Source organism: Hibiscus syriacus, unplaced genomic scaffold, assembly GCF_006381635.1.
Source record: "Hibiscus syriacus cultivar Baekdansim isolate YM2019G1 unplaced genomic scaffold, ASM638163v2 tig00003041_pilon, whole genome shotgun sequence".
NCBI lineage: Eukaryota > Viridiplantae > Streptophyta > Magnoliopsida > Malvales > Malvaceae > Hibiscus > Hibiscus syriacus.
Genome location: NW_024061960.1, coordinates 6,872,287 through 6,887,019, shown reverse-complemented (window position 1 = coordinate 6,887,019; position 14,733 = coordinate 6,872,287). Strand labels below are relative to the sequence as shown.

At 35.6% G+C, this 14,733-nt stretch overlaps 1 protein-coding gene across 2 annotated transcripts; it reads right to left on the bottom strand.

The window, feature by feature from the left end:
- Positions 1–8,036: 8,036 nt before the first annotated feature.
- Positions 8,037–9,932, bottom strand: LOC120170440 (F-box protein At1g67340-like). 2 transcript variants are annotated; one of them, XM_039178383.1, is made up of 4 exons: positions 9,685–9,932; positions 9,310–9,480; positions 9,046–9,208; positions 8,037–8,951 (listed from the first exon to the last, which is right to left on the bottom strand). In XM_039178383.1, exons 1-4 carry the CDS (start codon positions 9,765–9,767, stop codon positions 8,214–8,216), a joined length of 1,155 nt encoding a protein of 384 aa, XP_039034314.1. In that variant the 5' UTR covers positions 9,768–9,932; the 3' UTR covers positions 8,037–8,213. The 2 variants fall into 2 exon arrangements, with proteins under 2 accessions (XP_039034314.1, XP_039034305.1); XM_039178374.1 differs by lacking the exon at positions 9,685–9,932 and having other exon boundaries at positions 8,041–8,951; positions 9,310–9,488.
- Between the last annotated feature and the right edge of the window lie 4,801 nt (positions 9,933–14,733).

The window sequence follows — 14,733 nt, the reverse complement described above, 5'->3', positions numbered from 1 at the left end:
CTGAAACTGTTCAAACAAAGGTCTGGATAGTGGTTTAGTAAGCCCGTCAGCAACCTGATGGCTTGCTGGAACATAGTTCACAACCACTTGTCTGGCAGCAACCTTTTCTCTCACAAAATGCACATCAAGCTCCACATGTTTAGCCTTTGCATGGTACAATGGGTTACTGCTCATGGCCACAGCACCACTATTATCACACCAGATAACCGGCACTCCTTGTTTCACCACTTCCATGTCTGAAAGAAGAGCATCAATCCAGGTCACCTCGGCTGCTACATCTGCCACGCTGCGATACTCAGCTTTCATCGTGGATCTTCCGACTGTTTTCCGCTTCTTAGACGTCCAGGACACAAGATTATCTCCCAAGAACACACATTGTCCCGAAATCGACTTCCTGTCATCACGATTACCTCCCCAATCTGCATCAGCAAACGCCATTATCTTTACATTCACTCCATACGGAACTATCACAAGTCCATACTCAAGCGTACCCGCAAGATACCGAAGGATTCTCTTCACAGCAACCAAGTGACCTTATCGTGGTGCGTGCATGTACTGAGCTACTAGATTCACAATATAGGTGATATCGGGCCAAGTATGACATGCATACAACAGTGTTCCAACAATGCTACGATACTCCCTCGCATTTTCCAGTAGTTCACCAACATCAGGCTGCAGTTTACTCAACACCATAGGTGTAACCACCGAGCCCGCTTTATCCATACCTGTCCTTGTTAGCAACTCAAGAATATACTTACGTTGGCTAAGTACTACCGAACCTTCACACCTCTCAACCTCAATGCCAAGGAAGTAACCAAGCTCACCCAAATCTTTTAAGGCAAACACGCGACCTAATTGTTGTACTACATCATCAATTTCTGCATTTGAGCTTCCGGTGAAAACAATGTCATCAACATATACGAGCATATATGTGTAAACCCCACTATTGTTGCGAACAAACAACGACGTGTCAGCCCTAGGCTCGGTGAATCCAAGCTGAAGCAAACACTGTTTCAACCGTGCTTGCCAGTTTCTAGGCGCTTGTCGAAGTCCATACAGCGTTTTATTCAATTTGCAAACAAAGTGGCTGCCATTGTCAGCATATTGCTCAAAGCCTGGCGGCGGCTGCATGTACACGTCTTCATGCAAGAATGCATTATTTATATCAACTTGACGCAGCTGCCACTGCCTCGCTACAGCTAACGACAACACCACATAAATCGTAGAGAATTTAATTACTGGGCTAAACGTTTCAGTAAAATCCTGCCTAGGAACTTGTGAATAGCCCTTCGCAACTAACCTAGCTTTGTATCTCTGAATTGACCCATCTGGGTTAGTTTTTAGCTTGAACAGCCATTTGCACCCCATAATTGACCTACTAGGTGGCAGCTTCATCACAGTCCATGTACCATTGCTCTGTAGTGCATCAAATTCAGCATACACTGCTGCTTTCCAGTTGGTAGATTTTAATACATCATACACATTGATTGGTTCCACTGCTTCTGAAGCCATCACATACGCCTTAGGTCGAAACACACCACACTTGCTCCTCGTGAGGATAGAGTGGGTATTTCCAGCAGGTACATTAGGCACTAATGGTTCTTGAACAACATCTACATCATTATTGGAAAGCAAGGTATCTTGTACAACATTATCATTTTGCATATTATCAGTAGAACCATGTACCTGTGATTGATCTTCAGAAGCCAACCCTTCATCAAAATTTCCTGAAGTAGCAGATGCACCACCTCCAAGTGACATCCCTCCTGAAACCTCTTGCACAGCACCAGGCAGACCATCAGCAGTTTCCATAGCCTCTGTAACTGCTCTTAATTGTTGTACATCAGTCACAATTTCCAGGTCAGCTGAGTCTGATCTATCTACCTCACCCGCACTTGTAGACGGTTTATTAGAAAGTCCCGCAAACAGAAATACATTCTCATCAAAGACTACATGTCTAGAGACATAGATTCAGCCACTTGATGCAAGGCATAAAAAGCCTCTGTGTTGTGAACTATACCCCAAGAAGGTACATACTTGAGATCGAAACTCAAGTTTATGAGTTTAAAATGGCCTCAAATGAGGAAAACACTTGCAGCCAAACACTTTCATCAAATTATAGTCTGGTTTCTTACCAAGCAGCTTCTCATAGGGAGACACACCATCTAACACTTTTGTTGGCAACCGGTTAATGGAGTACACAGCAGTCCTGGCAGCATAAAACCAATATTGCACAAGCATAGAAGCTTGTGCTAACAGCACCAAAGCCAATTCCACGATGTGTCTATGTTTCCTCTCCACAATTCCATTCTGCTCAGAAGTATGTGGACATGAGAGTCTATGCTCTATCCCTTCTTGTAACAAGACCCGAGACAAGCTCATGTACTCTCCTCCCCAATCACTTTGGACTGACTTAATTGCAACACCAAATTGCTTTAGCACTAGCTTCTGAAACAACCGAAATACCAAGACAGCTTGAGCTTTGTTTTGCAGAAAATAAATCCATGTATGTCTCGAGTAAGCATCAACAAACGTTAAATAATACTTAAAACCTTTGGATGCAACATGTGCTGGTACCCAAAGATCAGTTAAAACTAATTCAAAAGGTTGATGATAGACAGTGGTCGAATGAGGAAATGGCAGCTTGTGACTCTTTCCAACACAACAAGCATCACATGTTTCATTCATATTGGAGGGGAATGACACATCAACTGCTTTATATACTTTTATTACAGTATTATAACTGGCATGCGCTAACCTCCTATGCCAAAGGTGATACAAGCTAGAGCTACTACCATCAACAACATCAATTCGGGCTTTATTACAAGCACTTGATGTGCCAGTCCCCGAAAACACGTATAAGTCATCTTTTACTTTCCTTGTCAGCAACACTTCAATCGTAGAGCTATCCCGAACTAGACATCCATGCGCATGAAATTCGAAGTACACTCTATTATCCCTAGCACACTTTAAAACCGAGAGCAAATTGTTTGTTACACCATGTACATATAAGAGATCATTCAACAGCAGCTGTCGAGATGACGATGACAAGGAAGTACTACCAATCATATTAACTTTTAACGACATTCAATTACCCAAAATAAGCTTACATGGGCTAAAGTGCTCAGCTCGTTGAGTGACATTCTTAGATTCTGGTGTAACATGATGTGTAGCACCCGAATCAACCACTCATTGATTCAAACCAGTCGCTAATTCAGCACGAGTAGAGGATGACTCATCTGCTTGAGCTACTCCACACTTCTTAGTGCGACAACAATCACAGTTCGAGTTTTCAACAACAGTGAAGTTTATTTTTGATGCTTCCTGCTTAGCTTGAAACTGACTTGTATCAACATCTACACCAGTGAAGGTTTCATCAAACCTATGCCAACATCGATTGATAAGGTGTCCGACCTTGCCACAAAGCTGACACTGTACACGTGGTCTTCCTCGACCACGCCCTGCCGAACGCCTACCAAACTGAAAACGGTATGTTGGATTACGACTATCACCACCAGCATTATTGATCGTGCCATGAGCCACATGAGCATTTGCAATGACATTTTCTTCTTGGGCAGCAAACGCAGCTAATTGAGTTTCAGCATCAACTAACATAGTGTACACTCTATCAAGAGGAAGCGACTCACCACTGGACGTTATAACAGCCATGAACAGTTGATAATCTCTTAGAAGTCCTTTAAGGATGCTGACAATGTGTTCCACAACAGGAACTGGACTGCCACAGGATGCCAAGCCATCGCATACTTCCTTAACTCGGGTAAGAAATACCCTCATACTATCTTCCCCCTTTCTAAGAGACTGTAATTTGTATTGTAAGTTCATAATCGACGTCGTGGATCGATTAGCAAAGAATTGCAGAACAGTACTCCACACTGCAGTAGCTGTTTCTGCACCAACAAACTGAGGTAGCAGATGAGCGCTGATGGTGGACAGGAGCCAAGAGGCTAAAGCACTATCCTGAGCGACAAAGTCATCGTAAGCCTCATTAGCAACTGATACACCATGTTCATTAGTGACCATCACCGGTGGAGCTCGCATCGCACCAGTCAACAGCCCTTCGAGACGATGAATCCTCACGGTAAGAAGGACTTGTTGCTTCCAAAGCAGAAAATTTGTCTCATCAAGAACCACATTCACTTTCTTATTTGTGAACATTTTGCAATTTCTTGACGCAATCCTCAGCCGAAGAATGAAGACCTTCACGCAAACACCAACTTCAGTTACGCAACAGCAACTTCACCACGACGAATGGCGAATGATACCATATAAAGAAGCACAGTATGCTTATCAAGAAAATGTATCAATCTTGTATTCAACACAGGCACTTAAGCCAAGTTTATATAGGTACACATACAACAATAACTGCTCATAACAGATTATAAACAAACTCTAAACCATCTGCTAACAGGTAAAAAAATCTAAACCACCTGCAAACTATTCTTTAACGTCCTCAACTGCATTACCACATATACTGCTAACAACCTTCAAATCAACCTGCAGCAGCATCTGCAAGCACCGATATTTTCATAAATTTCTTTCAACAGTTAGAAAAAAACTAAACAAAATAATCATAAGAGCATCCATGGCCAGAAATGCGGGCTGTTAAACATAAAAAAGATAAGAACATTGATATTAAAAATGGAACCCCAAATGAAAAATAAAGAGAAACAGGTCGAACTCGAACCACAAACTTCATGCAAGACCAGCAAGCATATTACAAGCAGCACCAATGCCCTAGCAGTCACATAGAAGGTTAACAAGAGAATCTCTTAATAGCAAAACGACAAGAAAGAGAAGATAGAGAGGTGAGAAGAACACAAGGGGATGGTAGCTCCCAATTTATATAGCATTTGAAAACAGTAGTAAAAGTTTGCATGGTGCAACCATTTTCACACATTTTCTTTGGGAAATGATTTTTGATAGTATGGCGCCGTTTCAAACAAATAAAAGTCATTAGCAACATCACTCCACAAATGTACTAAGAAGTCTCCTCAGTCCCCACCATCTACAATTTATTAATCAAATTAATAATCCATAGTTAAAATCATCTCAACAAATGTTCTTTCTTTTTTATTATTAACCAATGTATACATGATTTAATTAATTATGTAAAATAATAAAAATTCCATAGTTTAATTTGTTTGGGAGGTGGAAAATACAAACCGGTTGCCAAGAAGGTTGTGCATTCGGATAATGAGGTCGTCTTCTTCCTTAGACATTTCTCCGCATTTGATGTTTGGCCTCAGGTAATTCTTTTATCTCAATCTGCAACTTTTCCCTCCTCTCTTCAACCCTGCAAATCCAATTATTTATATATATATAAGCAATGCATATACATTTATAAAGACCTGATCTCAAGAGACGGTTGCTCAGTTGCCTTCGTCATAGATTTCTATATACTATATAGTTCTTCAAAATCATGTCTTCCTCTGCCTTCCATAGTCAAACGGTGATGATGGAGAAAGCAAGTTTGACGATAAGAAATCAAAACAAAAGATGATAGAAAAAGTAAAAAAAAAAAAAGAGGAGAATCAAATAATCGGTCAAAGGGTATCCTACATGCTCAAACGGTTCTAGGTCAGTTGGTTTAACGTGCCACATCAGCATTTTGTTACTGCAGTAACAGCTGTTAACAGTGAGTGATCGATTTATTATAAATCGATAACGTTAATGACCAATTTGTTACTTTTGAAACTTCAGCGGGAAAAACAAAATTTTACTCAAATATTAGTGAACATTTGTATATTTTTCCCTAATAAATTTAACGTATTATTAATTTTCACTTGAAGCGAAGTAAAAGTATATATTTTTTATTTTAAACTTAAAATCCACGAATACAAGCAAAAGATAAGCTTAAAGCCAGAAAATATGGGAAATTTGGTTTGATAAATGCATGAAAGGGTGCCATGGTTTTGGTTTTGGTTTTGATGTATATACTTCTCGACGCAGCCCTGATGACGGTGAGAAGATTTTGGGTTTCATTGTGTGGTTCCTGGAGTATTGAGAGTCTCATGTTTCCGTCGTGATCATGTCCAGCTAAAGCCATCAGTAACTTTGTTAGTTTCCCGGAGTGTATAAGCAATCTTGACAGTCCACTGCAACTTGAGCATGTTTCTGATTCTTCAGGTGATCGTCGGCTCATGCACCAAGCCACGTGAGTTGAGAATTTCCACCGCCTCATCTTTGTCCATCTCAACTTCGACATGCATAACTCCATAATCTCACACTATAACTAGACCATCAAGAAAAACTCACAGTTCGACATGGAAGATTTGAACAATGCCAATATTGTCTAACTGTAGATATATATTTTTTCATTAATGAGATATGACAACCTTAAATATTTGATGGTTTATCTTAATTTCAACCCAAATCTTAATCACTAAAACCCAAAATATAATTATGGATAGAGGTTTAGTTTGAAGTAGATTTTGGTCGAGAAATATGAATCCATGATGAAGAACAAAGTCATAGCAAGGAAGAAATCTGGATCGGGCTTATGGTTTGGACTACCACCATAAATCTTAATAATAATGATCCAATATAAACTGATTTTTTTAGTAAAAAAAATAGTGGGGTAAAGTACACTATTAGTCACTAACCTATTATTTTTTTAGTTTCGATCATCGAACTATTTTTAAGTAAAATTATCACTATTAATAATCAAATGTTAAAAAACAAACAATAACGTTAACATAATTTTTTATTTTCTTAAAATTTCACGTTATTTTGTGTCGATCTTAAATAATTTTATTTGAACCAATAAGATGGTGATATATAAAAACTAAATTGTGAAAGGGTAGATTCTTTGTAAAAGCAATTATACGCCAAGCTGAGTCAAATATATGTTAACTTTTCACCAAAACTTATATTTAAATTAATAACACACAAAAAAAAAATTAGGTGTGCATTTGGAGAGGGAGAGATTCAAACTAGATTCTTGATTAAGTATTAGGTTTGAATCTCCCTCTCCACTCTGGTTATACACTTTACTTTTGTGTGTGTGATTAGACTCAAAAAATTGTTTTAGTATTGTCATTAATTCTTTAATAGTCGATGATCAAAATAAAATATAAAACATTAATAATAATTCAGTAATTAAAGTAGAAAATATATAATAAATTTGTAATTAGTTATGTAATTTTTCTAATGGCACCACCTCATTTATTTATTTATGAATTATGATGAAGAACAAAGTCATAGCAAATTTCTCCTTTGGAAAAAAAAAAGGGAAAATGAAGACATGACTTTTTGGTGGTCAAAAAAGCCTCAAAACACACCAAGAATTTCCCTATTCCTCTTTGGAAAATGAAAATTGTGCTTCTCATCTCTCATTTCATTTGGGGTTGTTTTTAAACATAATTCACCAATATCATTTAATTATAGACTGATTCTCGTTTTCCCAATTGTTTGATTTATTTATTTAAGGATTCATATAATATGCATTTAGATACTGATGTATTAAGAAAAAACAGCATGGATTTCTACTCTTCTTTTGACATTAAGAGACAAGGAATTCCATTACCTTTACCATAAAGCTAGGGCAATTAGTAAGATATAAACCAAAATTTTATGGTAGTTTGGTTACTCATCCACCTAATTTTGTTTCATTTATACTTTGTTATTAATATTATACTTTCGTCTCGATACGGACACATAATTTTATATTAGACTATAAGAATTTAAAACAAACTTATATTTCCATTAAATATGTAAAAAAACATATCCAATATATATATATATAAGTAAAAATTTTAACCCTACCCATTTCGGTTCATCACTACTTCCTTCAATTTATTATGTTGAAATCATTGTTCATTATAACCAATTAAATTCCAAAAAGCCACAACGTGAGCATAAATAGGAAGTGAAATGAATGACAAATTTGCTCAATGTTTGAACAACCTAGAAGCAAAGTTGGAATTGCAACAGCTTAATACGTGATTAGTAACTCGTTTGTCAATTGGAATTCTAATATGGGGTTAATTGTGTAATTATAAAAAGATTGATCAAAGTGTCTATACGCTTAGGCCTTGAGATAATTAAAGGGAATTTATCCAAAAAGAGAAGAAGGAAATAAAGAAAAGCTGCCCCCTTTGTTTTTTCTTTTCACATTTTCATTTTTCACTTTGCTTTTTTTACGGACTTGAACTGAAACGTTACCATGGCCGTTAATATCGCCGTTACCGTATTTAGCTTTCGGCAATGGCTTCTTCCATTCCCTCGCCACCGACGTCTTCTTCATCCAGCCACCGTTCAACCGGAGAGCACTCGGCTTTGTGTCGTAGCTTCCAATCAAGAGCCTGGCAAGCGCGTGAACAGTAATTAACAGCACCACAAACCGAACACCGTCTAAACTCGTGTTTTCTTGTCTCCGGTCTCCCGCAACCGACGTGCGAGCATAGCCTCAAACCCGGACCGGGAAATCCGTCTCTGGAACCGAACCACTCCGTTAAAAACTGGTTCGCCGGATGCGCTACCGGCGCAGGTACATTGCATCCAAAATCACTCAACAACGGGCATCCGGGAACGGTCGGATGACGGTTGTTGGGATGCGGGATCGGGTGTGGGGTCCACGTGAGCCAAGAGCGCGTACCGATGTTAGAAACGGATGCTGAAGATAAACCCGCAACAAGCTCTCGGGCGTTGGCTTGGACGAGAAAACGACGGCCCTCGGTTATGTTTTGTCGGACGCCGTAACCGTCTTGTAGGCAGTGACCGAGTTCACGCAAAGCGTCGACGTGCCCGAGAAAAGCAGCTCGCGCGCACAAAGCAACACCGGCTCTAAGATCTTTATCGTTCTTAGAGCCGCCGCTTCCGTTAAACTGTATAACAGCTAAGGAGTAAAGCGCCGGCGCGTGGGAACTAATCGCTGCCTTTGCCATAAAAGAAGCTCCACTCCCCCGGTTTTGCAAACAATAGAAACGAATCTGTTGCAAATCATAAAACTTTTAACCATTTAGAGAATGTTTAAATTCTCCAAAAACAATAAGAAAACAAATCATTTTCTCCGAGTTAACTCACCATGCCGAGTGTGTAACAAGCTTCAACATTTCCAGCATCGGCGCAAGACTTCAAGAACCTGTGAGCAGACTCCGACCATTTTTCAGCTTTAACGGCGAACAATTTCGGAGAGGCCTTCGATAATACCAAAGGTTGAAGTGCAAAGCTATGTAACCTCTTGCATCTGTTTCCCGAAATTAACCAATAAATCCGTAAGAAACAAAAGAAAAATACACCAGATACAAGAAATCCAGTAATAAAAAGATAAAAAAGAAAACGACATACACAATCAACACGTTGATGAAATCGGAAGGGCAAGAAGCGGAAGAGCTGAGCTTGGAGAGTATAGAAATGACAAGATCATCGGGTAAAACATCAAACATATCACTCTTCCCGGCAACCACCGGCGAGAATCTCTGCCGTTTACGGCAACCCATGTTACACCGATCAAAGTCTCTTCGTTAGCTACAGACTCATCAATACAAGCATCGTCTCTAGGGTAACAAATCCCTCTCCTCGTTCTCATTTCTCTTTATCCCTAAAATCCTGAGCTTGGAGAGTATAGAAATGACAAGATCATCGGGTAAAACATCAAACATATCACTCTTCCCGGCAACCACCGGCGAGAATCTCTGCCGTTTACGGCAACCCATGTTACACCGATCAAAGTCTCTTCGTTTAGCTACAGACTCATCAATACAAGCATCGTCTCTAGGGTAACAAATCCCTCTCCTCGTTCTCATTTCTCTTTATCCCTAAAATCTAGAAATCTATCTAAAAATATATCTATTCTATCTCTAAATCTCTGTATGTTTTTTCTTTTCTTTTCTGTGCGCTTAGCAAAGAGATGATAAAATGGAAAACAAAAAGCAAAGTGAGAATGGGAAGGCACAAAACAAGGCCTTAAAAGGAAGAGCAAATAAACCAGAAAAAACAACATAATAATTTAACAGTAAAACAGCTCGTGGTATGGTTAATTACATTTTTAGCCCCGATCAGTAATTGTTTTTACGGTCTTATTGCCGTTAACCCATATCCCTCCGTTGGCCGTGCGTATGACGGGATCATCCGTCTTTATTTGCCTAAGAGATCAGATAAAGGTTAAAGGGAAATAAAGAAACCGTAAAAAATATTTTTACCGTTTCAGCTTCTTATTTACCAATTATTTGTTTGATGCTTTGTGAGTTTTTTTCGAAAGTGGTAAATTTATTGCAAGCAAAACGACTAAATACGGTTTTTTTTTCTTTGAGATTATATCCGGCTCGTGTACTACGCAACCGTTTTGGTCAATTGTATAGGGAGTGATGGCCACGCTCATTGTTTGCGGGTGGGGAAATTGACAACCAAATGAACAAACTCGGTGTAAACTCAGTTCAGCTAATTCTGAGTTAATCGCCTGACGAGAGGACTCATAAGAAGGTCAAACGTATGAATCAGCATTCAGCACCCACGACTGTTCAGGTACTCTTCTTTGTTTAATTTTCGCTTATTAAATTTATCATTTCCCCTTTTTAATTAATTAAAAAATTAAAACATTAGTTGATTATTTCTGGACTGCCAACAATTAATGGTAGTGGATTCCAAAATTGTCTTAGGTAGGGAAAAAATAAAAAATAAAAATTGAATGTTGTTCTAATAATAAGAGAGTTATATATACAGTATTTTGGATAATTGTATAATAATAATTATTACTGAATACTTTTATAAGGGTAAATATGAGATCGACTTAATTCGATTATATTTTTATAAGTTGAAGAAAAAACATATTTAGTGAATATTTTATTTTATTTTATTTTAACCGTAAGTGACTGCTAATTACATGAAGAAATTTCTAGTCGATCACAACTAACATCTTAAAAATATATGTAAATATTTTATTTTTGAAAGTTCAACTACCTGATTTATTTATGAGAATACTAATATTATGGTTGTTCAATTATACGGCATAATCATCCGAAGATGAATTACATAAAAGTCATATTTCAGATATTTTATATAATTTAAATTTTAAATTAATTAATTAGGAGACAAAAATTATAAACACTACGTTATTTTTTTAATTAATAGTAATAACTAATTTTGTTAAAAATATATAAATTATAAGATACATTTACAAAAATTAGATTCAACTAATATTAACTAGTCATTGAATACTAAAATATGATTATGAAGATATGACCAAAAACTAACAAAATAAAAAAGAAAATGATATGTATAAACAAACATCATTACCACTAACATAAAAATGATGATATTGAATATCCATTAAATGGTCTTAGTGGTTAAAATGAGTGTTGTTATTCTTAGATATAATGAGTTCAAGCAGTTGCGTCTAGGGGTGTGTGTGCGCTGTGTTAGTGACTTAGGGGTTGTTTGTTTGCCTCTTAATGGAATCATTCAGCGCTGAATGCTAAACCGTTCATCATTCAGCGCGTTTGTTTCGCACCTCTGAATGATTCATTGTTGACTGATTCAGCAAAACAGTGCTGAATGATTCATCACATAAGTACATTCTGAATGATTCAGAGTCACTATCAAACAGCATGTCACATTCAGAGCTAATTCATATGCCTCTGAATCATTCAACATTTGAATCATTCGGTGCTTAATCATTCTGGAGTAAACAAACAGCCCCTAAGAAATTTTTTGACCAAATATTATTTTATAATCATCATAAACTATTAGAAAAATGACGGCATTGATAAAATGATTTTACAACAACCCAAGTAAGATCTAATTTTAGTGATTTGTGAGCATTTATAATACTCGAATATCAATTTAAGGATCTAAATTATGAACAAATCAATAAAATAATCAATTACGGAGAAAACTTTAAATCTAATCCTTAAAATAACATGATAAAAGAACATAAAAACATTCAATATTTTCATTAAGATATAAAATACTTGTGAATCAAAAAAATCTCAAAGATACATATATAAAAAATTTAAGTAAATAAATAAATAATACAAAAAAATAATGATAAAACAGAGATAATAATAATTTGATTAAAGACCAATAGCATCACCGATAAATAAATATAAAGAGGAAAATAAAATAATAATAAAACCCTAGGCGGCGTTAAACATTACTCTCGTCTAACCTACGGTACTCTAATATATTTCCGTAGTCCGTTGAATATTAATATTGAAATACACATGTTACATAAATAGAGCAGGACCATTTTCATTTTAGGACCAAACAACATAAATTTTATGATAAAGTCCCATGTTGTATATAATGTTATTATCTTTAACTTCAAGCTGTTTTTAGCAATTAATTCCCTATTCACGATAATCAATCTCCCCATAAATACTTTGTTTAAATTTTGGTATCCTCGTTCTTAAAGATAAAGGGAAAACCAGTTTTTTTAATATATATTTTCAAGTTTCCAAATGCATATTTTTAATGCCATTTATTTAAGTCTTAAATGATGAAATTTACAATTAGAAAAGGGAAAATGCATTGGTTAAAACCCTAATCTAAATATTAGGTTTGGTTATGAAAATAATGAGAACCAAACGCTAAAACCCTAACCTAAATATGTAGAGCGAAAAAAAAGAAGAAAATGTAGGCTTTTTTTTAACTCAAATAGCATCCTCACAATAATTAATTGTCAAAATAACATTTATGGGTGATTAATTTTTGATCTAGCATCCATTTTCTCTCGTAGGCAAAGGTGTGTTTTGTCAAAATAGTTAATGAGCATTGATCCAATTTGTGTTATTTTGGTAAATATTTTTTTAGGTTAAATTTGGGTAAGAAAGCCGAAAATGTAAGATATAGGGTAAAGCATAGGATGCCACTCCACTTTGATTCACTTTATAAAGAGGCTTTACGACTGTAAATAATAATTATTTTATTTACTGAAAATAATTCCGTACATGGAAGAATAGAGAATAGATAGGGGAATGGCGTGGAAGGGAAGGAGGTGAAGTCGACCAGTGGTGTCATAACATCGAGGACCCCACATGTCCCCTTCTCCAACTAGACAAATCACACTTCCTTTCTTGGTGTCAACTTTTCTCTCTCTTTTTATTTATTTATTTTTAAAACGGAATGCGCCGTACCCGACTTTTGTTTCGTATAATTTGGATGTCAAAATTTCAGTGCTTACTTGCGGGTACGGTAACGCCGTCGCCGTTCTTTCCTATTCCCCATATTTCGTATATATATATCAGTGTGAAAAAACAAATATATATAATTATGTAAAAAGGAATAGTTAATTTTATTAAAAATAATAAAATATCTAAAATTATAGTAAATATTTATAATGTATTCTTAAATTAAATACATTTTTATAACCATCAATACAAAAAATTAATCACTTGAGATCATAGATGAGTATACAAGTGTAGGGTTAAAATCTAATCTAAAAACTTAGTAAGATATAGATACGAATAAATCTGACTACATCGACAAATGAACCATAATAAGATATCAAACTATTGAAAGATCATCGACAATCGCAAATCATAACCAAATGTCGTGAGAAAACTATATTCGAACACAAACTATGTATACAATCTAATCCAAATAAAATCCAAGGATATTTAAAATTACATTTTAAATTTTATTTTTATATGATGTCTAAATTATTAAAATTTTAAATTAAAGTATGTAATATGTTTATATTTATATTATTTTAATTAAAAATCATTTAATATATGAGATATTTAAATTTTTGAGTCAACATTATTATATGTTTTACTCTTAAATACTAAGATCTTAAACCATAAATTTTAAATTATATATACTAAACTTTTAAATCTTAAATCTTTAATAAAATGTAAAGCATAAATTTTACACAGACTATAGATTAATTTTTTTTATACATTAAATTAGCAACCATGTTAATCAACTTAAGATTCAAGTACATATTTATTTTATAAGATTTTAATTTAATAATTTAAGTTGAAAATGTGCACTTAATAGTTTATATAGTTGTGTTTTTCTTTTTCTGGTTACATAAAGTTTAAGTCAGGGGTGACTCTCCCAGTTCAGGGTTAGGACATATCTAAGACCTAATTGGGATGTACATAGGAATTTACAGATTCTCTATCAAGAATAACGGTGGTAAGATTTGAACTTGACCTTACAAATTCACCACTTGTACCACATCCAATTAAGGAATTCTTTTTGTACCACATCCATCTTAAAATAAAATAGAAGCCACTCCAATTAATTTATTTTTATGTAAATAATTACGGTTGGTGTTTCCGCGTTTAAAGAGAACTTCATAAATTCTTTTCTTTTTACTAGAAGCCGCTCAAATATTTATTTATTTTCTCAACAGAGAGATCAGATTACATGTGATGGGGGCTGGCGCAAGTAAACTTGATTTGACACTTAATAATAGAGATCAGTTGTTGATTAGTGATACCAATACTTTTCGAAGGGTTGACTAATCCGGATTACGTGAAGGACAATGTGTGATCATTCGCAGGTTTAACTTGTTTGCAATTGGTTTCTTCATGTACAAGGGTCATCGAGGGAAGCTGCTAAGAGCCTTTTTTGCTGTCAAAAACACGGCGTTTCTTATATGAGTCAAATACGTGATAATGTTAAACGTTACCGTTTTTTGTCTTCCTTTGTGTTTTAAAAACGATATGCAGAATATATTTTATGTTTGCTGTTTTGTTTTGTAGCTTAGATTCGTCTGATGGGATGTTTTTTTTGGGCATGGCCACGGCTCTTGTCATTTTGAGA